Source organism: Orcinus orca, chromosome 21, assembly GCF_937001465.1.
Source record: "Orcinus orca chromosome 21, mOrcOrc1.1, whole genome shotgun sequence".
NCBI lineage: Eukaryota > Metazoa > Chordata > Mammalia > Artiodactyla > Delphinidae > Orcinus > Orcinus orca.
In genome coordinates, this window is record NC_064579.1 from 6,996,327 (window position 1) to 7,022,571 (window position 26,245).

At 41.1% G+C, this 26,245-nt stretch overlaps 1 protein-coding gene across 1 annotated transcript; it reads left to right on the forward strand.

Annotated features, from left to right (window-relative positions):
• Nucleotides 1-19,281: 19,281 nt before the first annotated feature.
• Nucleotides 19,282-21,474, forward strand: LOC101282286 (dnaJ homolog subfamily C member 14-like). The gene has a single exon (XM_033415069.2). It carries the CDS (start codon nt 19,282-19,284, stop codon nt 21,070-21,072), a length of 1,791 nt encoding a protein of 596 aa, XP_033270960.2. The 3' UTR covers nt 21,073-21,474.
• Nucleotides 21,475-26,245: the final 4,771 nt, after the last annotated feature.

Sequence of the window (26,245 nt, forward strand, 5' to 3'; positions counted from 1 at the left end):
AAGTTACCAGGGTCGTGTAGTTAAAAATCTTGGTGATGTTGAAAGCACCAGTGTTCTTCAAGCCTAATCTTTGTAGAGTTTTACTTTCCTCCTTGTCTTTTAGTTCACCATTCAGCCCCCATCGCACTTTCAAATACAGTTACTTGCACATACTCACCTAAGATGCAGCTTAAAGGGATCTTCCTGGTGACTTTCCTGGCCCAGTGCTTTCAGTACACATCTTTACCTGCCCATGGCTCGAACCTAAAGAGAAACTGGTAAATTATTACATTTCCAAGGCCACTTCCTACAGGGTTTGGGGGTCTCAACAGGAATCTCTACACCCTGATGGTGAACTACCTAGCAATGATATTAGAACACCATGGTGCATGCGTAAAGAAGTGAAGAGAAAATAACTATTTCTTTAATACCTGGGCAATTGACCCAACTGCCAAAGCATGTGCATTCTCTTTAACCTGAGAGTTGGTCTAGCTTCTCTTCCACTTCCCCAAGAAACAGTGAAATATTCAGAAACTTTTGAGTACCAGTCAGCATTCAGGGTAGGTGAGAAGGGAAGATGGTTGGGGGGGAGAAAACTTCAAACTCTTGAGCTCAGTAATGTGAAATTACTGTGGCTCATTAGGAATTATCAAAAGCTTTCTCTAGTATAAACGATTTAACTTCATACAGAACAGACTGTGCTTTCTAATATAACTCTCACATTGTGAAATGAAGACATGAGGGGGGAGTCTGGCTTATTCACTCAGTATAAATATTCTGGGATTCATCCATGTTGTTTTGTGTGGAGTCCATTCATTTTTATCACTGAGTAGTATTCCATTGTATGGATATATACAACAAGTATTCTGTTGATGGAGATGTGAGCTGTCCAGGTTTCAGTTGTTACAGATAAGGTTGCTATGAACATTTGGATATAAACACTCTTTGTATACACGTATTTTTATTTTTATTGTGTAAATATCTGGTAGTCAAATATTCGAGTCATATGGTTTACCATTTAAAAAAACTGCAAACTGTTTTACAAAGTGGTCGTACAATTTTGGTCATAGAATGTTACTTTGCATCTGTGTATAAGAGTTCCAGTGGACTCTACATACTTGTCAATGCTTGTTATTGTCTGTTCTTTTTTCACTTCAGCCATTCTGTGTGTTGGATTGTGTTGTACTAGCTCTTTGTGGTTTTAATTTGCATTTTCCTAATGACTAGTGATGTTGGGTGTCTTTTCATGTGCTTATTTGCCATCTGTTTATCTTTGGTGAATTGTCTGCTCAGATCTTTTGCCCATTTTTGGGGGTTATTTGTATATTTGTAGAGTGCATAGTAAGGTACATGCTCCGGAAAAGAAGCAAAGAAACCGTAGTTGTGAACAATATTGTATGCCAGAGATATTTAGCACCAGCTTCCTTTATTCAGGTTAACGTAGTCTTACTTTACCCCTTCCTTCTCCAAATGCATTTGATAGATTTCATGATGTACGTGACAGCATTACTTCCTTGGTCTTTTCTTGAGATGAGTTCAAGCCTGGGACCTTTCCTGTGGAACAATGTTGAGTAGAGAGAAAAGCTTCTGTTGAACAGGACTAAGTTCAAATGTTGGTTCTATTCCATGCTAGTTGAGTCACTGTGGGGAAGTCCCTTATGTCTCTGAGTCTTAGTTTCTATCTGGACAACTGGGGGGGGCAGTCAATGTGGAGGTGACGGCATCCCCTTTACAGAACTATCACGAGGATCAAAAGGAGCTAAGGAAAGGAAGCATCCAAGACTGTGTTGAACTTGGGTTGTTTTAAATTTCTTTGTCTTCTTTTTTCCTCTGTAACTTGAGTGGGAGACAAGCAGAGATGTGTATAGGGCTTGAGAAAACAAGTACATGATATTCTTCAGGGTACTCTTTTAAACACTCCTTAAGTAGATACCTTTATAATTATACAGGTAGGAGTGAAAGTTCTGCCACCTAGAAGTATAGGATGCTGGTGAGCTAAAGGTACCTGGCACTATGCACCAGACTTTGTATAAATCAGCCCAAGAAATACATAAGATGAAGAATCCTCTTTCAGGTACGCGAAGCCTCACTAGGGACAGAGAATATATCCCCATAATTCTTTATTATTTCAAGTTACATGAAATGTTTACTTGGAAACAGAGGACCCCCTCTGGCTAATGCCGAGTGATGTTGATGTTTTTATGAAAAAAGGAGATGATATTGTTAGATGGGGAGTAGACTGGGGAATTGGGATTTGAGGATCCTCGATAGTGCTAAATATTTTTAATGCATTTAAACCTGATCCAAAGTCCCTTGTGGCCAATTGTATTATTTGTTCATAAGTATTTATTCATTCCTTAGGCTTGCTTTCTCTTGATTGGAATACCCTTCTGTGTGGCCTTTTCTAACACTAAATATGTCATTTTAAGTCTCCAATTCTTCAACACTGAGTGGGTGTCCAACAATTCACTTCTGACACTGATTACCCATAGTTAGTGCAGACCCCATGGGCTAAGGGCTCTGTCCCACAAGACTGCCCCACTTCAGATGTCAGCTGCAAATGGCAGCCCCCGGTGACCCACACATCTGCCTGCTGACTACCAGTTCAGGGGTTCCAACAGCCTCCTCGCTCAGGTTCCATAATTTGCTAGAATGATTCACAGAACTCAGGAAAGCACTTCACTTAAGCAACCGGTTTATTATAAAGGATACAATTCAAGAACAGCCAAACGGAAGAGATGGGTAGGGCAAGGTGGGAGGGCGGAGCTGCAGAACTTCCATGCCCTCTCCAGGCACACCACCATCCCAGCATGTCAATGGTTCCACCAACCAGGAAGCTCCTTGAACCCACCAAGGCATTCTTATGGTGCTTTTGTCACATGGGCACACTTGATTAAATCCTTAGACATCTGTGATTGAACTCAACGGCCATCCCCTTGTCCCTCCCTGGAGGGGGGTCGGGCTGAAAGTTCTCATTCTGTATTCACATGGCTGATTTTTCTGGTAACCAGTCCCCATCCTAAAGCTACCTAGGACCTCCTTTCCTGTGATTCATTTCATTAGCATACAAAACCCCCAGTAAAATCCAAGAGTTTGGGGAGCTCTGTGCCAACAACCAGGGACAAGGACAAAATATCAAGATGTATATATATATATACATTTACTGTACCACACCTTCCAGGCTCCATTGACTCTAGGCTTGGTTATCTGACTTGCGTGGAACAATGAAATGTGGGCAGCTTGGCAGCTCCAGGTGAAGGATTTAAGAGGAATTCCATGTTTTTTGTTCATCCTCTTGAACTTCTGCACTCTGTCGCCAGGACAGCACACTCCAAATAGTGGCTGCTCCTTGAGCCTGGTTCCCAGAATAAGGACTAACAGAGCAGACCTGAACCCAAGCCCTGTTGGACGCAGCAGAGCTATACCCAATCCACAGACCCACGAGTAAGAAAGACAGGTTTGTGTTATAAACTGCTGAGATCTTGAGTTTGCTTGCTGCCACAGCAAACACTGACAAATGTATACATCAACATGCATTACTTCATGTTTATCCTTTGCTTACTGCTGGACTTTAATCACAGTTGTACATGTTCGAAATAAATCATATTTCACTAAATTCAGAATTGCCATGCACTGAATATTTATTTATTTTTAACATCTTTATTGGAGTATAATTGCTTTACATTGTTGTGTTAGTTGCTGCTGTATAAAAAAGTTAATCAGCTATACTTATACATTTACCCCCGTATCCCCTCCCTCTTGCGTCCCCTCCCACCCACCCTATCCCACCCTTCTAGGTGGTCACAAAGCACCGAGCTGATATCACTGTACTGTGTGGGTCCTTCCCGCTAGCTATCTATTTTACATTTGGTAGTGTATGTATGTCCATGCCACTCTCTCACTTCGTCCCAGCTTACCCTTCCCCATCCCCGTTTCCTCAAACCCATTCTCTACATCTGTGTCTTTATTCCTGTCCTGCGCCTAGGTTCTGCAGAACCATTTTTTCTTTTTAGATTCCATATATATGTTAGCATATGGTATTTTTGTTTTTCTCTTTCTGAGTTATTTCACTCGGTATGACAGACTTAAAGTCCATCCACCTCACTACACATAACTCAATTTCATGTCTTTTTATGGCTCAGTAATATTCCATTGTATATATGTGCCACATCTTCTTTATCCATTCATCTGTTGATGGACACTTAGGTTGCTTCCATGTCCTGGCTTTATTGTAAATAGTGCTGCAATGAACATTGTGGTACATGACTCTTTTTTTTTTTTTTTTTTTTTGCAGTACGCGGGCCTCTAACTGTTGTGGCCTCTCCCGTTGCGGAGCACAGGCTCCGGACGCGCAGGCTCAGCGGCCATGGCTCACGGGCCCAGCCGCTCCGTGGCATGTGGGATCTTCCCGACCGGGGCACGAACCCGTGTCCCCTGCATCAGCAGGCGGACTCTCAACCACTGCGCCACCAGGGAAGCCCGGCTCTTTTTGATTTATGGTTTTCTCAGGGTATATGCCAAGTAGTGGGATTGCTGGGTCATATGGTAATTCTATTTGTAGTTTTTTAAGGAACCTCCATACTGTTCTCCATAGTGGCTGTATCAATTTCCGTTCCCACCAACAGTGCAAGAGGGTTCCTTTTCTCCACACCCTCCCCAGCATTTATTGTTTGTAGATTGTTTGATGATGGCCATTCCGACCAGTGTGAGGTGATACCGCATTGTAGTTTTGATTTACATTTCTCTAATGATTAATGATGTTGAGCATTCTTTCATGTGTTTGTTGGCAATCTGTATATCTTCTTTGGAGAAATGTCTGTTTAGGTCTTCTGCCCATTTTTGGATTGGGGTGTTTGTTTTTTAATATCGAGCAGTATGAGCTGCTTGTATATTTTGGAGATCAATCCTTTGTTGGTTGCTTTGTTTGCAAATATTTTCTCCCATTCTGAGGTCTGTCTTTTCGTCTTGTTTATGGTTTCCTTTGCTGTGCATAAGCTTTTAAGTTTCATTAGATCCCATTTGTTTATTTTTGTTTTTATTTCCATTTCCCTAGGTGGTGGGTCAAAAAGGATTTTGCTGTGATTAATGTCTTAGAGTGTTCTGCCTATGTTTTCCTCTAAGAGTTTGATGGTATCTGCCCTTACATTTAGGTCATTAATCCATTTCAAGTTTATTTTTGTGTATGGTGTTAGGGAGTGTTCTAATTTCATTCTTTTACATGTAGCTGTCCAGTTTTCCCAGCACCACTTATTGAAGAGACTGTCTTTTCTCCATTGTATATTCTTGCCTCCTTTATCAAAAAGTTTTGACCATATGTGCGTGGGTTTATCTCTGGGCTTTCTATCCTGTTTCATTGATCTATATTTCTGTTTTTGTGCCAGTACCATATCAATTTTATCAATTTTGCTTATCTTCTCAAAGAACGAGATTTTAGTTTTATTGATCTTTGCTATCATTTCCTTCCATTTTTTTTTCATTTATTTCTGATCTGATCTTTATGATTTCTTTCCTTCTGCTAACTTTGGGGGTTTTTTGTTCTTCTTTCTCTAATTGGTTTAGGTGTAAGGTTAGGTTGTTTATTTGAGATGTTTCTGTTTCTTGACATAGGATTGTATTGCTATAAACTTCCCGCTTAGAACAGCCTTTGCTGCATCCCACAGGTTTTGGGTCATCATGTTTTCATTGTCATTTGTTCCCAGGTACTTTTTGATTTCCTCTTTGATTTCTTCAGTGATCTCTTGGTTATTTAGTAGTGTACTGTTTAGCCTCCATGTGTTTGTATTTTTTACAGATTTTTTCCTGTAATTGATATCTAGTCTCATAGCATTGTGGTTGGAAAAGTTACTTGATACGATTTCAATCTTCTTAAATTTACCAAGTCTTGATTTGTGACCCAAGATATGGTCTATCCTGGAGAATGTTCCATGAGCACTTGAGAAGAAAGTGTATTCTGTTGTTTTTGGATGGAATGTCCTATAAATATCAATTAAGTGCATCTTGTTTAATGTATCATTTAAAGCTTGTGTTTCCTTATTTATTTTCATTTTAGTTGATCTGTCCATTGGTGAAAGTAGGGTGTTAAAGTCCCCTGCTATTATTGTTTTACTGTCGATTTCCCCTTTTATGAATGTTAGCATTTGCCTTATGTATTGAGGTGCTCCTATGTTGGGTGCATAAATATTTACAATTGTTATATCTTCTTCTTGGATTGGTACCTTGATCATTTTGTAGTGTCCTTCTTTGTCTCTTGCAGTAGGCTTTATTTTAAAGTCTATTTTGTCTGATATGAGAATTGCTACTCCAGCTTTCTTTTGATTTCCATTTGCAAGGAATATCTTGTTCCATCCCCTCACTTTCAGTCTGTATGTGTCCCTAGGTCTGAAGTGGGTCTCTTGTAGACAGCATATATGTGGGTCTTGTTTCTGTATCCATTCAGCAAGCCTGTGTCTTTTGGTTGGAGCATTTAATCCATTTACATTTAAGGTAATTATCGATATGTATGTTCCTATTACCATTTTCTTAATTGTTTTGGGTTTGTTATTGTAGGTCTTTTCCTTTCTTTTGTTTCCTGCCTAGAGAATTTCCTTTAGCATTTGTTGTAAAGCTGGTTTGGTGGTGCTGAATTCTCTTTGCTTTTGCTTGTCTGTAAAGGTTTTAATTTCTCCGTTAAATCTGAATGAGATCCTTGCTGGGTAGGGTAATCTTGGTTGTAGGTTTTTATGTTTCATCGCTTAAATATATCCTGCCACTCCCTTCTGCAGAATTGCCATCATTTAGATTTTTCTTTGCATCTTGGGTTTTAAGCTGAACTTTAAAAGGCTTCATTGTCACTTGCTCCTATGGTTTCAGGCCCTCTTGTATCCACAAAGGCCTAGAAATTAAGGAAAAAATAAGTAGGTTACCTGTGAGGTGAAATCCAATGCAGACTTTGCAAAATCCATTATGTCTGAAAAATATGTTTCTTGAGCCTCTCAGTCCAAATGCCACTGGCTTCCTCCATCCCCAGTTGATAGTACATTATGTTCAGGACTTATCAAAAATGCAGCCAGCCCACAATTCAGACCAGCTTGCATGGAGGCGAGGTTCCCAGTGGGAGATGCCTCACAGAACTTTGTTATCTCTTGACTAAGAATGGCTAGTTAGGAATGACAGCTCTAAGAAGGAAAATGCATGCTGAAGAAATATAGATGAGAAAGGGGCAAGAAGAAAAAGGGGGAAAAAAAGAAAAAAATCTCCTGAAAAAAAAAAACAACTGAAGTTTGCCCTGTAGAAATTCAACTGTGTGTGTGTGCGTGCATGTGTGTGTGTGTGTGCACGCGCAGTAGGACACTCCAAAGCCCAGAAAATCAAAGCAGAGAAGGTGTTAGCCTACAGTGAGAGATGAGCACCCAGCTCCACTGCCTTGGTGCTGGGCAGGTGCTGACTTGGACTAAAGAAGGGGTGAGAATTAACTAGAGCTGCTTCTGAACGCCTTCCTTGGAATCGCCTGTTTGTGCTTTTGTGGTTTTGTTATCCCTTCATTCTTGGTGCTCTTCCAGCTACCAGGCTCCTGCAAACTCAGGTCTTGAAAGCAAACCTGACTCCGTAAGTCTGCAGGAAAATAAGCACAGCAGTGTTTGTCCCTTTGATTCGTGCTCTTTTCCCATGGATCTATTTTTTTCCCACAACCCAAAGACTCATAACAGTTAATGAACAGCCCATAGTATAGAGAACATAAAATAGATTTCCCTCCTGAATCATCCTTGATTATGGTTTCTACAAACTCATGTGCGGATTACTGGGTCCAGACCTTCCATTTGTGGGAGGGGCTGCTTATTTTCAAAGGCAAGTGCGAAGCTATTGATAAACTCAGAAGACTTCAGTTGATAAACAGCCCAATTTCAATATACTCAGCCTGAGAGTCTTCTCTTTGAAACTCATTATGTCCTTTAATATAATGCAACATTTAACCTGTCTCATATTTATTTGTCTCTGTGAGTATTTGGCAAATTTAAATTTTCAACCAGTTTCAGCCTGAGCGATCAACATTACATTTTTTTTTTCCAATTTTGGTTGGGTCACTGAAATAATTGCTGGAGCTTAGCAGATTAAGTTGGATTGATTTCCATGATCTATTACATATCTACTACAATATACAAGGTTGTGATTGGGGTGGAGAGACATCCTCTTTTACTGTCATTTGTTTTTCTGAGCAAGTTTAAAAAAAAATGCTTGAGGAAAGCCAAGAGTACTTATGAAAGGCACTGCATCTATGCATTAGAGAAACATCTTTAATTATTGGTGATGCATTAAGGAAGTTTCCTTCTTAAAGGTGGAGATGCTCTGTGTAGACAGTTCATCACTGTAACACTGGGATCCTGCTTGTCCTTTAGTTTCAAGTTCTTTTCTTTAGAAACGGGATTCAGTGGAAGCAAAGTCCAGGAGAGTGTGTGTCCTGTTGAAAATACTCTCCTCTTAAAACATTCCGTGTCCGTGGACAACCTAGGAGAACCTGCATCCTGTAAAAGAAGCCCTTCGTTTACAGGCATACTCTTCTTAGAGGTTAATTCCCCTGACCTTCCTAAATCAAACTCATGCATAGGAGTAAACAGTGGGTAAGTGCTGGCCTGTCTACAGAGGAGCAGAATATGTAACAGACTTTCATACCATCTGACATTTTTCAAACTTGGGAGAAGGATGATGGTGGAAGAGCCTCACTTGTGATGCTACCATGAAGCCAAGAGAAGAGAAATGAAAAGAAACTGAAAGCTGTCCCTGCACCGCCAGCCTCAGATTCCAGCTTCTTCTTCCCATGGCAAGCACACATCATTAACACTGGTAATGTCTTCACTGAATCTGCTTGGATAAAGTGACAAGTCTAATTTGTTACCGACAGACCGACGGCTGGGAGTACGTTTAAGATGCATTGCTCTTGCTCCTGGACCCTCTGAGTTGCTGTGCGGAGTCTGCCAGGTAGGCTTGGCATTTGGTTAAAGACTATCTGTGATTTCATCCATCTCCCCAAAGGCCTCCCAGGGGAAGGACCCGCTGCTTCTGCTCCTTCCTTCTTTCTTCATTTCCAGGAATAGCCTCTGCCAGCAAACCTGGAGGTGCTGTGATTTAAAATCCAGAACCTGGGGAGGGATTCCTTATGCAAGCAATTACCATTAATAATCAATAGCTCTCAGCCTGACAAACAATTGCAACAGATCTGGATCGGTGTAAACTTATTCTCTGAATCCTATGGATGTGGCAATGATACTGGTTTTCATGAACTAGAAAACATATTTGGGGTCCCATTTTAATAAGCTTTAGAGTGATTTTAAGTTAAGCTACATAGAATTTAAAACCATGATACAAATGGGGTCTCTGAGGAATGGAGATGAGTGAGCCCATGAAGGAAAAGCTTAAATCATTACCTATGACCTAATATTATAATAAAGTGAATTTTATGTGGAAGATGATGATAGTCTGATCCCAATGCCAACTAAATCCAGAGCAATGATTACGGATTTTAAATATGATATGAAATATTTAGACTCTACATTGAGCAGGCTTCCTCTATAAGGCAGATATTTAGCTTACGTAAGAAGCTATAGCGGAAAACGGATCAAGAGTAAACCAGCTATCTACCCACACACTACGTGCCTCACTTCTAGTTAAAATTAATGGTGCTGAGTCTTTGAAAGGCATTCATGGAATTTGAGAACTGGAAGTGAGTTCCCCAAAATGTCAAAGAAACAAATATTTGCTGTGATAGATATGGGTCACAATTTAAAGCAAAATTCATGCTCTTCTTTGACTTTACACGTATTGTCCTTCTAGTTTAATGTCATTGGTTTCCTGATTTAGTTTTAGAAGTTCAGTCTTTTAAAAGCACGTGCACCACGGGAATGGAATATAAACCAATAATAATCTAGCCCTTGCTAACATACCAGGCACTTTGCTAAGTATTATACATACGTGATCTCATTTAATCCTCTGAACCTATGATATATTTACATCTTTACTTCAATTTTAGATAAGGAAACTGAAGTTCTAAAGATTTGGAATTTCAAGAATATGCCAATAAAACAAGTGTAGGATAGTGTAGGGAGATTATAGCCACGTAAAAGCAAAGTCCAGTGAAAGACTGAGACAGGCCTGATTTGGAGATAGATACAAGGTACTTTTTATTCATTCTAAATATCAAGGACACAAAGAAAACTAAGAAATGGTCCCCATCATTGAGACCTGAGTATAATGGGACAGCTTGGGGGAGGGCATTGGGTTAGTGCTCTCTCTGCTCACAAGACATTGTCCCGCAGAACTCAAGATGCAGATGCGACCATACGTTGTAGTCCTAATCTCCAATTTCCATATAAATAGCACAATTCGATGGATTGCACTGTTTCAGAGTATAGCTAGCTTCTGCCACTGCAAATTCTAGAAAAGAGGCGAAATGATCCTCATCTCTTAGTAATATTGCAGGGAAGACTTCTGTGATGGGATAGATGGCCTCTCAGATCATTCCAGACCCAGAAATTCTGTCCCTGCCTTATAACTGTTAACAGATGAGTGGCCTGTTACCATTGATTGAAGGCCTGCGAGTATGTGAAGCTGGGTGCAAACAACTCTTGGAGCAGATGGAAAGAACAGGTTTCTTAATGGTAATTGGTCCCTTGGATATCACTGCTCACTTTCTACCTCATTTTTTGGAGGTCAGTGTGTCAGTATAAAAAAAAATAAAAGAAGACTTTTTGGGTGGGAATTACTTTGTAGCCTCATGTATTGAATTTCAGTTGAATATCTTCATCTCCTACCTTGTCTCCAAACACCAAACATGTAGAGGCCGAGGCTTCTGAACTCCAGAGACGGCCCTGGATTTGCCATTCACTAATGGCGCGATCCTAAGTCAGTTACAGTGCTTTTCTGGATCTCAAATTGCACATCTGTAAAATAAAAATAATTGAGGAAAATGCCCCAAGTTTCCTGTTCCTATTTCCGACCACATTGAGAGGATCGGCACCAACCCCCTCCCCACTTGTCACAGGTATTATCCTACAGAAGACCGGACCCGAGGCCACTCATAAATCCTCCTTCTTCCTCCTTGCCCGCTAGGAAAGCTAGCATGCTGGTGCTCTGACCATTTAACCCTTTTCCCAGCAAGTGACACGTCCAGCAGCAAAAAGGAAGTTCTGCCTTAAAAAGTTCTTTCAATTGTTCTTGCTTTGCTCTGATGTAAAACTAAAACTAAAAATCAGTCATAGACCTCTGGAGGTTTTAGTAGAGACTCATTTAAATCATTTGCTCCTACAGTTGTTATACGTCAGTGTTCACACATTGCAAACTTTTCTCACAGCAAGATGCGCCCCATCCAGTGGACTTTACTACAGAGGACTCTCATCACTCGTGTTGCTACATACTCAACACTGGCTCCACCACATACGCGTCTTTTTTAGCACATTTTGCATGCTCAGTATTCTGCTACCGATTGTACACATCACTCCGGCTGTGTCAGTTGACGCTTATTTTAGAGAATAAGTATAAATGTAGGTACACTATGTGGAGAGTGTATTTATATTCATGGGACACATTTCTGTGACTGTGCGTATTAATTACAACATTATTCAAGTGGTTCTTGTAGAGATGGGAATATACACTGTATACAAGTCATTTAAAGTTCATTTGGGTGGAAAATATTTAGATAAACTAAAAGCAGAATCCTAGTAAATGCAACATTGACTCTTAAATTATTCTAGTATTTACTTTACTTTCTGATCTTTGTATTGTTCAACACAAAAATAGTATTATAAATTGCTATGCAAGGGAAGTTAAACCAAAGTCACCTTCAGTTTGCATGGACAAGAATCGGCATTAGACTTTCAACCTTGTGCTTTTGTAAGTGATGTAATAAGGGCAAGAGTGGGGCAGAAGGTGGCAAGTAGGTGCCAGTACTAGCTTCCTCTTCTCCGCAAGGAAGCCTGGAGTCTGTATTGGATTCTGAGGGCATTATGCTCCAACATCCAGACGAGATGCTTTGACTCTTCTTTCTAATTTTTGCTTTGAATAATCACTGGGTGTCTAAATCCCATTAGAAATGTTCTACTTTAATTGGGTGTCAAATTATTTGTGGAAAACAGGAAGCACACTACCTATAGGGTATAGGGGTCTGTTTGGGAGAAAAACTAGAGCTGAGATTAGAACAATATATGCCAAATCAGAAGGTTTCGCTGCAAGATGTGGGATTTGGGGCAAATCACTGAGCTTTAATTTCCTCACTAGTAGAACTAGTAGAAGATGCTTAGAAAAAACGGAGCTAATATATGCTGTAAGTCCTCCCAAGTGTTGTATTTAAATTGAATGAGCTTCTGTTGGTGAAGAGACACTGTAATTCAAGAGTTGAAAGCAAGTTTTTTTTAGTAAGAGTGGGAGAAAGGCTACAATCCCAGAGGGTCTGGGAAGTTGAAAGTTTACCACTACTGGAACTCAGTTACTGAACCTTGAGACCAAGAAGGGCAAAGAGGCTAATTTGATGGTTCCTTTACTCTAAACCTAGAGTTCTTTAAATTCTCCCTGATGGGAGGAGGATATGTCCTAGTGTCTACACGGAGCCGAAGCCTCCAGATGGGGTCAGGCCGAGGACTGAGCTGTTACTCTATAGCTTTCATCCTTGGGGAAGCATCCTAAGAATTTATTTTGGATTGTTTCCCATGAACTAAATACCTCAAGACATCAATAGGTATGAATTTAAGGGAGTTTGAAAAAATATTTGTACGATTCACAATGAAATAAAAATGCTACAGTGACTATAGTCACTATGGTCTGGTGACTACAGTCACCAGAAACAGTGACTATTCTGAATCATTCCTTTTATCAATGACTCAATGCCTCTGAAAACTAACTCCAGTCAAGAGCACTTAAAACACTTTGTATTCAAGCTCCTTAAAATGAAGAATTAATCATTTCTGCCTGCACTTTAAATAGAAAACAAGCTGGGCTAAGACAATTAGAAAGAATGGCACTGAGCAGCTTGTGTTGCACCCATTCTTCCCAGATATGTAATTAAAAATTACAAAATAATAATACCAAGATGTAAAATAAAAGTAAGAAAGTCCAATAAAGATCTAATTTCCCCCCAAAGATTTCTCATTTTATGTTTTTCTTAGGAAATATCATTATTAAACCTAAGACTCTTTCAAACATCATTTTGGTGCCCATAAGCATATGTTTTCTCTGCCTGTTGGGAAACTCAGAACTGAATGAGCACAGCAGGATATGTCCCAAGAGTAGTAGCATCTCTCTTGTACTCTCGACTGGGAGATAAAATGAAGGCTCAGATTCAACAAACACTTGGGGCAAGAGAATGGAGGTGGACACTGAAAGAGGAAGCGGTTAATCAGGGACTGAATGTGGGTCTCCCCATTCCTCTGAGTAAGAAAAGCAAGGAGAGCTTTTCCGGAGTTCTGCAGCTACACAATCACTGAGCAGTACTTCATGAGGGAAGATCATAGCATTTCCTTCTGCAAAGACAGTGGCAATGAAAGAGCAGATGTATTTCTGCTCAGTTATTCAGTGTGAAGAGTCAGCAGCAAGTCTGAAGTGAACAAAATTGATAATATCCTTCTAGTGCTTCATGGAAACAAACACAAAGATAAAATCTGGCAGCCTGGCCTTTTGCCTCCCTTTTCATTCTTGGCTGTGGCAGTAGGCTGGCTGGAAAAGACCTCCCAGCATCTGGTTCAGGATGGAGTAGGTATACATCACTTTCACGTCTTACCTTCTAAGTCCTTTCTTTAGTCTCAAAACCAAAAGTTACAAAGGTTTGTTATTGCTGGGATTCTAGGCAGTGAGTGGCCTTGGAGATGAATGGGAATAGGATTGTCCATGAGGCATGAAAAGGGGATAGGTCTAAAGAATAGAGACCAGAGTAAAAATAAAAATTATAAAAAATAAAATAGGAAAGCACAGAAAAATAGTAGCTGAATAACCAAAGGGAAAGAAAAAGGAGGGAACCGGTTATAGGCTGAATTGTTTTCCCCCAAATTTATATGTTGAATCTCAATCCCTAGTGCCTTAGAATGTCACTGTATTTGGAGAAAGGGTACTTAAAGTGATGATTAAGGTAAAATGAGGCCATGTGGATGGGCCCTAATCCAATATAGCTGGTATCCTTATAAGAATAAAAGATTAAGACACAGACTCACAAAATGGGAAGACCTTCTGAAGATACTGAGAGAAGGCGCCCATCTACAGCCAAGTGAAGAAGCCTCAGAAGAAACCAACCCTGTTGACACCTTGGTCTTGAATTTCTAGCCTCCAGGATTGAGAGGAAAGAAGTTTCTGTTGTTCAAGCCACCCAGACTGTCAGAACCAGAAAATAAAAAATAAAATCCTCCAAGAATAAATAGAAAGAATAGAGGAAAGTTGCAGATAGCTAGAAATCCATAAGAAAATAAGATGGAAATAAATGAATATTAGGATGCAAGTAACAAAGGAGGGAGGAAAATGTGGGGGAGGAATCAAAGGACATGGTGGCATTTCTTGCTGAATTTCTGGGGAAAAGAGGAAATGAGACCTGGAGGACTAATAGGCATAGAATAAACAAATACAACAAGAGAAAGCACACATCAGGTTTTATGTGTGCATGACTGAGATAAAATTTGAATGTTTAGTTGAACTTCCTCACTTTTTGAAACACCAACCACAGGGAAAGCCTGCAGTTCTTTCCAGAAACTTAGATTATTTGGGAAAATAAATAGATGCATGGGATAATCTTGATTATATATATGAAGACTTTCAAATAAGGAATAACAGTGGGGGAAATGCCATAAGATTCTTATTTCTAAAAGAACAGATTGATCCATAGGTTGAGCAGGTAATTAAAAATTCTGTTAACGATGTCATTAATCAGATTCATTTTCTGGTCCTATTGGAGCGCTACAGAAGTGTTTCTGGTGGCTTGCTCAATAATATGTCACAGAAACTGTGCAAGAATGCCTGATATGGAGAGGCTCAGAAGTCAAGTGCTGAGAAGTGGAAAAAATGTGCTACAGATTTTTGGCAGATGTTCTCAGATCAAATTATGGTGTTGAAAAATTGTATAGTATGTTCAGTAGAGCATCTGAGATGAAAAGACAGTTCAGTGGCTTTGTAATCTAGATAAAAAAAGAATCGTGGAGCCGTGCTTATGTAGGGTGTAATTCACAAGTTCAGAAATGTCAATGTTGGAGGTGATGGCAAGGAAGCACTTGACTTTTTGAATAACTTTCACATAAATTTACATATAAAAACCTGGGTAATATCAATAGATCTGCCTGAGTCCTTATTTTCTGTATCTATTGAGTAAGCTCTTAGGTTTTGTATTTTGTCTATCTATTTATCAACCAGTACATGTTCTATACAGAGGAAATGCTAAAAAAAATTGAGTAGATGGAAGAAAATATCCTAAGAATCATAGAATTTCAGAGTGTGGAACAAAATTAGGCATCATTTAGCTTATGTCCTTTAATTTACATTCCCATAAAACTGAGGTTCTGAGATCTAAGTGATTTTTTTAATGTAAGCCTGTATTTATTCACATGTAATATCATGTATGAATGGCAGCCTCTAGCCTAGATTTTACTTTCTTGAGCAGTTGACATCTAAGTGATTTGAACAAAGTCAGCTGGAGACAATGGTGGATCAAGAGTGGGACACAAATTGTGCTACTCCCAGGTTTCTGGACTTTTGAGATCTTTGAAAAAAGATGCTAAATGTTCCAATGAACATATTTGTTATTGTTTTGAAAAGAAAATAATCCCTTCATAGACTATCCCTGATAAGAAGATATATTTAGATATAAATCTGGGACATTACAGGATATACCAAAAATGTTGCAAGCCTTTATTTGGGGGGATATCATTCCCTCACTTGTTCAATAAATCCTTACTGAGCACCTACTATGGGCCAGGCACTGTGCTAGGAACATGGCAGTGAGCAAAACAGTCAAAACTCTCTGCCCTTATGGAATTCATATATTCATGTGGGGAGCACTAAAAACAAGAAAAATATATGGGACATCAGATGTAATAGCGCTGTTGAGAAGAATGAATTGGGAAGAGATAGAGAGGGTAGGTTAAAATCATCTGATCAGATCAAGCCTCACAGAGAAAGTGATGTTTATGCAAAGGTTTGAAAGAGAAAAGTGAGTGTGAGCATTGCAGCTAAAACGAGCAGTTCTGTGGAGCTGCGGAGGTATTAGGGTTAGGGTTAGGGTTAGGATTAGGGTTTTATCATTTCGGAGGCTAAACAGTCAAGATCAGTGGCCAATATTTATTACATTAAGGAGGTAATAGGGGTAAATGCCACTTGACTTTTCACTGTGTAAGGTGAAAATATTCTCAGGGGACAAATGACCTTTCAGACTATCCTGACATATACAATCTGGCCCAGCAAAGTGGGTACATTTCATGAGCTGGTTGGTTGAAGATGGTGAAAGGAAACCTTTGATGAATTCAGTCAATACTGGTTTTCTTTCATGTCAGTTTTTATCTGTGGACACAGTATGACTGCTTGCGTTAAGAAATCTAAATTGGGATACTACTTTCTGACAGATGTATGATGGATTTATTCACTGTGTCACAGCCAGAAGCATAACCCTTCTGCGGAAATGAACAATTTAGCATTTCCAGGTCACAGAACACCGTGAAGATGATACGTCAGGCCATGTTTAGTATAAATGCAAATCTCACTGAAGAGTGACATGTCAGCAGGGCTTGAAACGACTCTTTTCCTTAAAAAGCAAACCTAAGAAATGGTCTTTCCCAAACATTAAATTTTTCTGCTATGGCAACATTTACAACAACTTGATATGTGAAAAAAATTGAGAACCCAGTGCAGATACATATGAAAAGAAAACAAGAGTCTCGTCTTTATATATATACACTTACTTCTTGGTTCCTGTACTTTAAAATGCATTAAAGTATGATTCATCTTACACATGTAAAATTATGTATCACTTACTAAATACGCAACTGTTGAAAATACTGAAGCTATCTTCACTATTGAGATGGTCCACACAAACCCAGTAGAGGGGCTTCTCTGGCGGTCCAGTGGCTGGGACTCCGCACTTCCACTGCAGGGGGCGCGGGTTCGATCCCTGGTCAGCTGGCTGGTCAGGGAACTAGGATCCCGCAAGCCACGTGGCACGGCCAAAAACAAACAAACAAACAAAAAAACCTATTAGAGTTTTCTGGCACCCTTCACAGGCTACATACGGAAAGGGAACAGGTTAGACATAAATACTGAAGTCAAAATCGGGGGCAAAGCAGGGAGATGCGCAGCCGTAACAGATGGAAGTGTTTTTGAGCACCTAAGGCATGAGAGCAGTGATTTGACAAAATACTCTACTTTTGGATACACCTGAAAGTTAGATCCACAATAAGACTGACACCAAGAGGTGGTTTTCTTTCAAATAACAATGAAGTAACCTAGCTTTGTAAGCACTTTCCCTACTTGCTTAAGAAAGAACTTCCATTTAAAACCCAGAGCTGTCTTGTGTAAAGCTCTAACATTAGACACAGGGATTCAAATCTTAACTCTCATATTTACATCTGTGACTTTGACCTCTCTGTCCATTTGTCCTCCTGTTTCCCTTTAGGATTGTTGTAAATTTAAATGACATAACACACAAAAGTGCTCTGAACAGTGTTTAGTACAGTGGAAAGACTCATGTATATTAGGTATCATTATTATGTTCCAGTGGTTCCTGGAATAGAAAAGTGGAAATTGGAAATATAGGACCAGACTCTAATTTGTTGCTTGATTCATCCTGGTGTGATGTAAAGCACAGGCTTTACAGTTAGACCTGGCTTCTAACCCCAGCTCCACCTCTTAGTAGACGGTGTGACACAGTAAATTCTCTATTTGCTTTCAGCTTCAGTTTCCTCATCTGTGAAGTCAACACACCGATGCAGTCCTTACAGGGCTGTGAAAAAGTGACAAGGGTTAAATGTCAATGCCCAGTAAGGAATGGCATTACTCATATTTACCTTATGGATGTTTAATGTCATATCAGATTTTTATTGTATATAGTTAGGATATCAAGAATCAAATCATATCCTGTTTCATATTAAGATCTGTAAAATATTTTTAAAGCATAGGAAAAAAAAAACATGGGATTTCTTAGCAGCAAAGACCCTGGGAATAATCTAGTTCAATCTTTTTATTTTACAAGCAAATGAACTAAGACTAAGAATAGGCACGTGTGTTGTTTCTGAAGTCACATTAACCATGTGACTAAGAGATCTAAGAGCACATGCCTGTGACTAGCAGACCAGAGCTGTTACAGGTTTCTCCCATTGGTACATTCCTAACAAGGCTTCTAACACAGCGAAGCTTTATTGCAATTGCTTATCATTTAATCTAAATAGTGAAGATCTTTGTACTTTCAAATGCAAATATTTTCACACTTTGTTTCTTCACCTCCTGTGGCTGTAGATTTAAGAATATTAGATTTGCTTTAGGACAAATATTTTGGTTTTCAGGCAAATACTTGTATCACCTGCTAGGTCAGGGTAAGGATGTAGTAAGGGAGATACGAGAAAGGGTGTGATAGATTGTGAGCAGTGTCCATTTTCCCTTTGACAGGAGAATTGAGGATCAGTGTCTCATTTATTATACGGCAAATACCATGAGATTTTAAAAATATCTTGGAGTTAAGTACAATATAATCATCACTCTATTTCTGGAGCCAAGACGAGAGAATGGATTATAAATTGCAGCCGGAGGTATTTGCATTGAATACATGGATCTTGGCACTGAAACAGTCATGAGATGCAATAATATATTCAGTTCATCAACTGGCTATACAGTTTCTATAGCATCTCCTTGTTTATTTAAATAATAAGTCTGTGTCTGAGACCAATAACTTCTCAGTTCAATCAACTCAGTGAAAGAGAAAAAAAAAAGAGACTAGTTTGCTTGATAATTCCCACCACCTCTCCTCACCCCGTAGACATTGGTATATTTCAGTCAAAATGAATGAGAATCAAAACTCCTGGTGTGGAGTGAACTGGAGGCGGAGCCCGGGGTGGGGGCTGCTCTCTAGCTACCCCTGGCTCTCCACCCACCTGCTCGAGGGGGAGGAGTTACCTCCGCTCTTCGGTCTCAGAACTTACCATGATGGCTGTGACCTAAAATCCTCAGGAAGCCCTGGGGTCACGGCCCGGAAGCACCCCGGAGAAGGAGGGTTGTGTGGAGCCCACCACAGTGGGGGTGCCTCCCTCAGGACTTTAGGACCCTCTGTGGACCCTGAAATACTTGCATTCTCAGGACTCACGGACTCGGCTGGGCCTGCTCACAATGGTACCCGCTGCCTCACAGCGCACTCTAGTCCTAAGTACACACAGCGCCCAAATCCAGCCCACTGGTCAGATCCAAGCCACGGCCCTCCAAGGGGTCCACTCCGTCCCTAGGGATGGAGAGGACCCTGCTCAGAGTGAGGCATCTTCAGAAGAGTCAGGAGTGGGCCAGGAACTCTCAAGAGAGAATGAGGCTGGGTACCAGGAGGATGGGAACCCTTCTTTTCTTTCCATTCCATCTGCTTGTAACTTCCAGGGAATCCCTGAAGGGCCTTGTTCTGAGGGAGGAGACAGCTCTTCTAGCAACTTTTGCCACCATTGTACCTCTCCGGCTTTGGGGGAAGATGAAGAGTTGCAAGAGGAATGTGATGAGGAGGAACCTCTTAAGTTTCCCAGTGGTTTTTCATGTGTGCCCAGTGGAAGGAAACCTGCGCTCCGGAGACAACGGCACCGCGTTCCAGCCAGGGAGGGTACTTGGGAGGGTGGACGCAGAGATCCCAGATCCCCTGGTCGACATCGGCTGGGCCGGAACCGGAGTCGGGCAGATAAGCACAGAGGACTGGGAGTGTGGGTGTGTCAGCTTGGACAGGCAGGCTTCTGGTGGCTGATCGAACTGCTGGTATTAGTGGGGAGTACGTGGAAGCTTGTGGAAACTTGTGGCCGTCTCATCTATGCACGCAGGCAGCTGAAAGGCAGTGATCTGGACCTTTTTTGGGTCTGGGTGGGAGTCTGGGCAGGGCGGCTGGGGGCCGGGGCCCAGGTGATGTCCCAGTTTCCGAGCCAAGGGTTTTGCTATGGGGCAGCGCTGTTCACCCGTTTTCTTAGGCTACTGGGTGCTTTGCTGCTCCCGGCTCTGGCCCTTTTTTGGGGCTGTCTGCAGTTGGGCTGGCGGTTTCTGGTGGGACTGAGAGATCGGTTAGGCCGGACGGGTAAAGCCACCTGGCTCTTCTCTTGGCTGGCTTCTCCCACCTGGCAGCGGTGCCTGATTCTGCTGAGAGACAGCAGGCCGTGGCAGCAGCTGGTAAGAATAGTTCAGTGGGGTTGGCTGGAGTTGCCTTGGGTCAAGCAGAGGACCAACAGGCAGGGGAATGCGCCTGTAGCTAGTGGTCGCTACTGCCAGCCTGAAGAGGAAGTGGCTCGACTGTGGACCATGGCTGGGCTTCCTGAGGATGAGCTAAAGCCTTTCCATGTGCTGGGGGTTGAAGCCACAGCCTCGGATGTTGAACTGAAGAAGGCCTATAGGCAGCCGGCAGTGATGGTTCATCCTGACAAAAATCATCATCCCCGGGCTGAGGAGGCCCTCAAGGTTCTGCGGGCAGCCTGGGACATTGCCAGCAACCCTGAAAGACGGAAGGAATATGAGATGAAGCGAATGGCAGAGAATGAGCTGAGCCGGTCAGTAAATGAGTTTCTGTCCAAGCTGCAGGATGACCTCAAAGAAGCAATGAATACTGTGGTGTGCAGCCGATGCCAGGGAAAGCACAGGAGGTTTGAAACGGACCAGGAACCTGAGAGTTCCAGGTACTGCGCTGAGTGTAACGGGCTGCATCCTGCTGAGGAAGGAGACTTTGGGGCAGAGTCGAGCATGTTGGGCCTCAAGATCACCTGCTTTGCGCTGATGGATAGAAAGGTGTATGACATCACAGAGTGGGCTGGATGCCAGCATGTGGGAATCTTCCCAGATACCCGCCGGGTCCCCTATCACATCTCATTTGGTTCACGGATGCCAGGCACCAGTGGGTGGCAGAGAGCTACCCCAGGTGCCCCTCCTGCTGACCTTCAGGATTTCTAGAGCCAGATCTTTCAAGTACCCCCAGGCCAGATGTCCAAAGGGAACTTCTTAGCAGCTCCTCAGCTGGGCCCTGGGACCACTGCAGCCTCCAAGCCCAACAGCACAGTACCCAAGGGAGAAGCCAAACCGAAGCGGCGGAAGAAAGTGAGGACGCCCTTCCAACGTTGACACCACCTCTCCTGCCTCAAATCAATGTCAGGGAGTCAAAAGGGCTGTGTACAGCACAGGATGGAGTTTGATTTATTTTTAAATATTTAAAAAAGGGAAAATTTTAAGCTCAAATTGTTCACTCAGTACTTATAGGAAGCCCTGGAACCACTGTCCCTCCTCCACCAGCACCCAGGAACTGAGTCTTGTCTTCTGACAATACCAAAGAAATAGGGGGTGAATAGAACGAAGAACCTAAGGGCCTGGACCTGGGCTGGACCATATCTCCCATAGTACTGTGGGAACTGGGTATTTCCCTGGCGTCTGTATGCCTTTGTCTTGTCTTTTGCTTCTACAGCAGATGACACTTTCCCCCCACTTTTTAAACATGTCTGTATTATTTCTTGACCCATTTCAGGAGGGAGCCCCCTCCTTTGCCCCAATATACTAGTAAAAATACAGAACAAGAAAGCATGTAACCCTAATTATAGGAGATACATAGAGTTCAGAGAGTGGGAACTCTCACCTTGTGGGTAATCACCCAGCTTCGTGCTTGTTGCTGCAGGGATGGCCAAAACTGATAATTTTTAAAAAACAGATTCACGCCCTCTGCCCTTGGGTGAGGGGGAAGGATAGAGGGGCTCCCGGCAGCCCCTTTATGATCCAAGGGTTTGTATTTTTTAAGTTTGTTCACATTAGTATGTACATATCTACTTAAAGCCAGGGGATTATCTTTCTATAAATACATAACTGGCAAAAAAAAAATTCCTGGTTTAAGTGTTAGTTAACTTACATTCTATGTCTTGGGAATCTATATATCTTAGAGGTTCACTAAAGAACTGTGTATTTGAACCAGTGGATTTTATAAAGCACGGTGAATACTCAAAGTACTAGTATATTTCCCTCATATTCTCAGTCTAACAATACAAAGATAAGTCAAACATACCTCAATCATATGTTATTGAAGAAACTGTCTTATATATCCACTTAACAAAAAGTTATTGAATGCGGATCATGTGTCAAATACTGTGTAATGTACTGTATTAAGTGACAGGTATATTTACAAATGTCCTTTTATCAAAAGAGGGAGAAAAGAAAGAGCATGGAAGCATTATTCAGCTATTCAATTATTATAAAATATGTAAACAAATATTTGTCGTGAATTGGTTTTCCTCTGTCCTGCTTCAAGATAGGAAAAGAAATTGAGAGAAACTCTAAAAGAAGTTACTCCCAGGGTTCATGTTCTAGGTTCATAGGTAGGTTTATTTCACTCCTGATTATTAACTGGCATAAGGTGAATTAAGCTTCTCTTAGATACCAGGAATAAACTTCTCATCAGAAAAATTTATCAAGCCATAGAATCGTTGTTTGTGGAGAACATTCGAAGTCCCATTTCTGGAGTCCTTTAAAGAGAAAAATGAACAAGGTGCTGGTGCCTTATTGTAAATAACTAAGGCTCTGACTTTGTCCAGCTTTTTGTTCTGTAAAGAGCCTAGTGCATTTTGGGGGCTTAATAAATTTTGAATTATAAGTAACATTCTTACACAGCCTCTGGGGATGGACTCTTAGTCCTAATAAGATTTTCCAACTCTAATTTTCATGATTTGCTGCTGTGTAGGTAACAGTCATGAATTCAACAAGATCTATAAATGCAAAGTGTTTTGTAGTCAAAGTATTTTGTAGTCTCAATATGTCAAGGATAAGATTTCATTGAAAGTGGCATTAGAATGAACACTATTGAGTACCTCTAAAATGTGGATCGAAGGACGACCTATAGAATTTCATATAAGGTGAGTATTGTGTGAAGTGCTAACCCAGGTTAATTTTAAGCTGAGATTGATTGGGAAATAAGATGAAATAGAAATGAGAAGAAAGATCATTATCCAAAATGAAAGGTGCTGGAGGCTTTATGGTGGCACAAAAGCAGAAAGGACCAGGACTAGTGAATTAGGTAAAAGTTCAGTATATATCAAACAGGCTGTTTTGGTACTAATACATTCCAGAAAATAACCCTGCTTTAGACAATATATGAAAGAGCATGTGTATATATGGTGGTGAGATGTGAGGTACGCGTGTGGGAGGGATGAGGATTCAGAGAAATTGAAGCAGAGGTAAGGTTAATGCATCTTTTGGACTAATGTAGTCATAATGTAACTGATGCAAAGAGAGAGTAGGTCATATATTGCTTCAAGGGAATCAGAGGGCAATAGGGGTCCTGGAAAGACTTCTGAATAATAGTTTCAGAGCATCTGCTGTACAATATGGTTAGAACCTTTTGAAGCCCCATGGTATAACTCACTTGTCACTTGGCTTGAGGAAGAGATGACGGATCTGCCAGGAATATTAAGGAAGACTTTTTTTTTCCCCAGGGAACACAGCAAGCCAGCTGTTCTTATTGTATCGATATTTTAGCAAATGCATTGATCTTAGCATTCTGAACATACCTGGGATTTTAATATTTCACATATAATATGCTGAGGGAAAATCCTGCCCTAGCACCTAGGAAGGTACTCTGAAGAGACAAGATGAAACCTGGCAGATGGATTTACTTAGCAAGAAATCATTTTAAAGATTAAGAAATGCCTTGTTTTATTTCCTGTGATACGCTTCATTATGCTTTCTCTAAGTTGTCCTTCACCTCATGTAATTAATTCAGAAATCTGACCTTCTCAAACTGTGTGAAAGAGTAAGATTGCTAAGGCACCACTGGTAAGAAGATCCAGGGTTTGGAGAAGTAGAGGTTGTACCTCAGACACTCTCCTTCAACATACCCACCTACCACATACACAGCGACTTCCTCCCCTGCCACACACAGGCCTTCATCTCTAAGAGTAAGCCATTTACATTTAAAGGTGCCCAAAGACCCCTGGAGCTGCCTTAGCCCTCATCTGAGCGCTGCTTCTTTTAGTATCTCTATTTTCCAATCCATTGGAGAGATTTTCTTAAAATTATACCTGATTATGTCACTAATTTCCTTAAAAAACACTTGGTGTCTACTCAATGCTTTTAGTCACTTAATATGGGTGTAGAAGTTTTACTGGCCTTTCCTCCTCAGCACCCTTTCATGATTGGTTTCATGAGTCTGCTTGCCATTCCTGAATATGCCCGGCTTTTCCTAACAATTCTTGCCCCAGGGTTGCTGCTTTTTCTGCGCAGAATTTCCTAAAGTTCCCCTTCCTCTCTTCTCTGTCAGATTAAATCCTACTCATCTGTTCTTCGTGGCTTAATTCAATTGTCGTCGCTTCTGGAAAGTCTCTCTGAAGAGTAGAGTTCGTGGTTCCTTCCTGTGTGCAATTACAATATTTTCTTCACTCTTGCTTTGTGCTTACCAGTTCAGTGCAGTGAGTCCTTATTGTGTTTTGTAGTGGTTTTTCTCTCAATGTTGTGAATTCATTAAATCAAGAAATACGGCTTACTCGTTTCTGAATCCTCAGGACCTAGCACAGCTCTTGCTTATGGAAGATACGTGTTGAGTAGTTACTGATTGAGCACTGTTCCCCACCAAATGGGCTTATATTCGGGAGTCTCTGTTACTTTTCAGGTTTACCCTTTTTAACATGTATTCTCCCATATCAGTCCCAGACATCCAGTTTAAAACTCTAGCCTGATTTTGCAACTATGTGGTCAATTCCAGAACTCCTGAAATTATGCATAACTTGTCTTATAGGCTTACAGGGCTCACACTCCAAATGATGTTAAATGACCCCTTTCATGCTGGAACCAAATTCCCCACTGTTTGCCTGTTGTTAGTTCCTTCTTTTCATACACCTCAAATGCCAACTATCTTGAGAACCTAATCTAAGACACCTTCCCCTTTATTCTCTGGAGGACGTTCATTTGTTCATTAATGGGGGATTCTTCACTAAATGCCAAGCACACTGCTAAATGCTAGGGATATAACAGGTTTCTGTCTTCTTGAAGCTTAGAGTCTAGGTGGGGGATAGAAAAGCTAAACAGACAATGGCAATACAATGGGATACATGTTCATATACAAAAAGGAAGGATGGCTATGGGAGAACATGGACAGGAAATTCACCAAGCCTTGGGCAAATAGTAAATACTTCTTGCAGGAAGTAATGTGTACACTGAGATTTGAACACTAAGTCAGGGTGAGTTAAGTAAAGAACTGGAAGAAGACCATCACAGCTAAAGGCAAGAGCAACACATGGAAAGGCCATAGAACAAGGAACATGTGTAATTCCCATTTTGACAGAATACCAAGAGATGAGCCTTTAAAGCTAAGCTGGAGTAATCTTATACACTGTCTTATACTTCATGTTAAAGAAGTTTGAGTAGGGGCTTCCCTGGTGGCACAGTTGTTGAGAGTCCGCCTGCCGATGCGGGGGACACGGGTTTGTGCCCTGGTGCGGGAGGATCCCACATGCCGCGGAGCGGCTGGGCCCGTGAGCCATGGCCACTGAGCCTGCGCGTCCGGAGCCTGTGCTCCGCAACAGGAGGGGCCACAACAGAGGCCCGAGTACCGCAAAAAAAAAAAAAAAAGTAAGACTAGGTTATAGGGAAGATGATAAAATAGACTTTGGACATTTTGAAACTGAGGTGCCTGTGCGCAGTACCAATGAAGATTTATGAGTCTACCACTCAGGGTGGGAAGAAACATGTATATGTACAGCTGATTCACTTTGTTATAAAGCAGAAACGAACACACCATTGTAAAGCAATTTTACTCCAATAAAGATGTTAAAAAAAAAGTCATTAGCACTTGGATATAATTGAATGATAGGAGTGAATGAGGTTACTGAAGAAGACAGAACACTGAGACAAGCAAACCTAGAACAACACTGATGGGATGGAATAAAAACAAGGAATCCTCTAGGGAGATGTGTGAGGAGCAGAACAACCAGAAGCATTTGAGACCCTGGAGTCTAATGGATCAACATGGATTCAAGAAGTAGGAGGTGGTATCAAATGCTGCTGAGATGTCGAGAGAGATAAGGACTGAAAAACGTTCACTTCATTTAATTACAAGGAGGGCTTTGGTTTTAGTGGAGTGATGAGGATGGAAGTA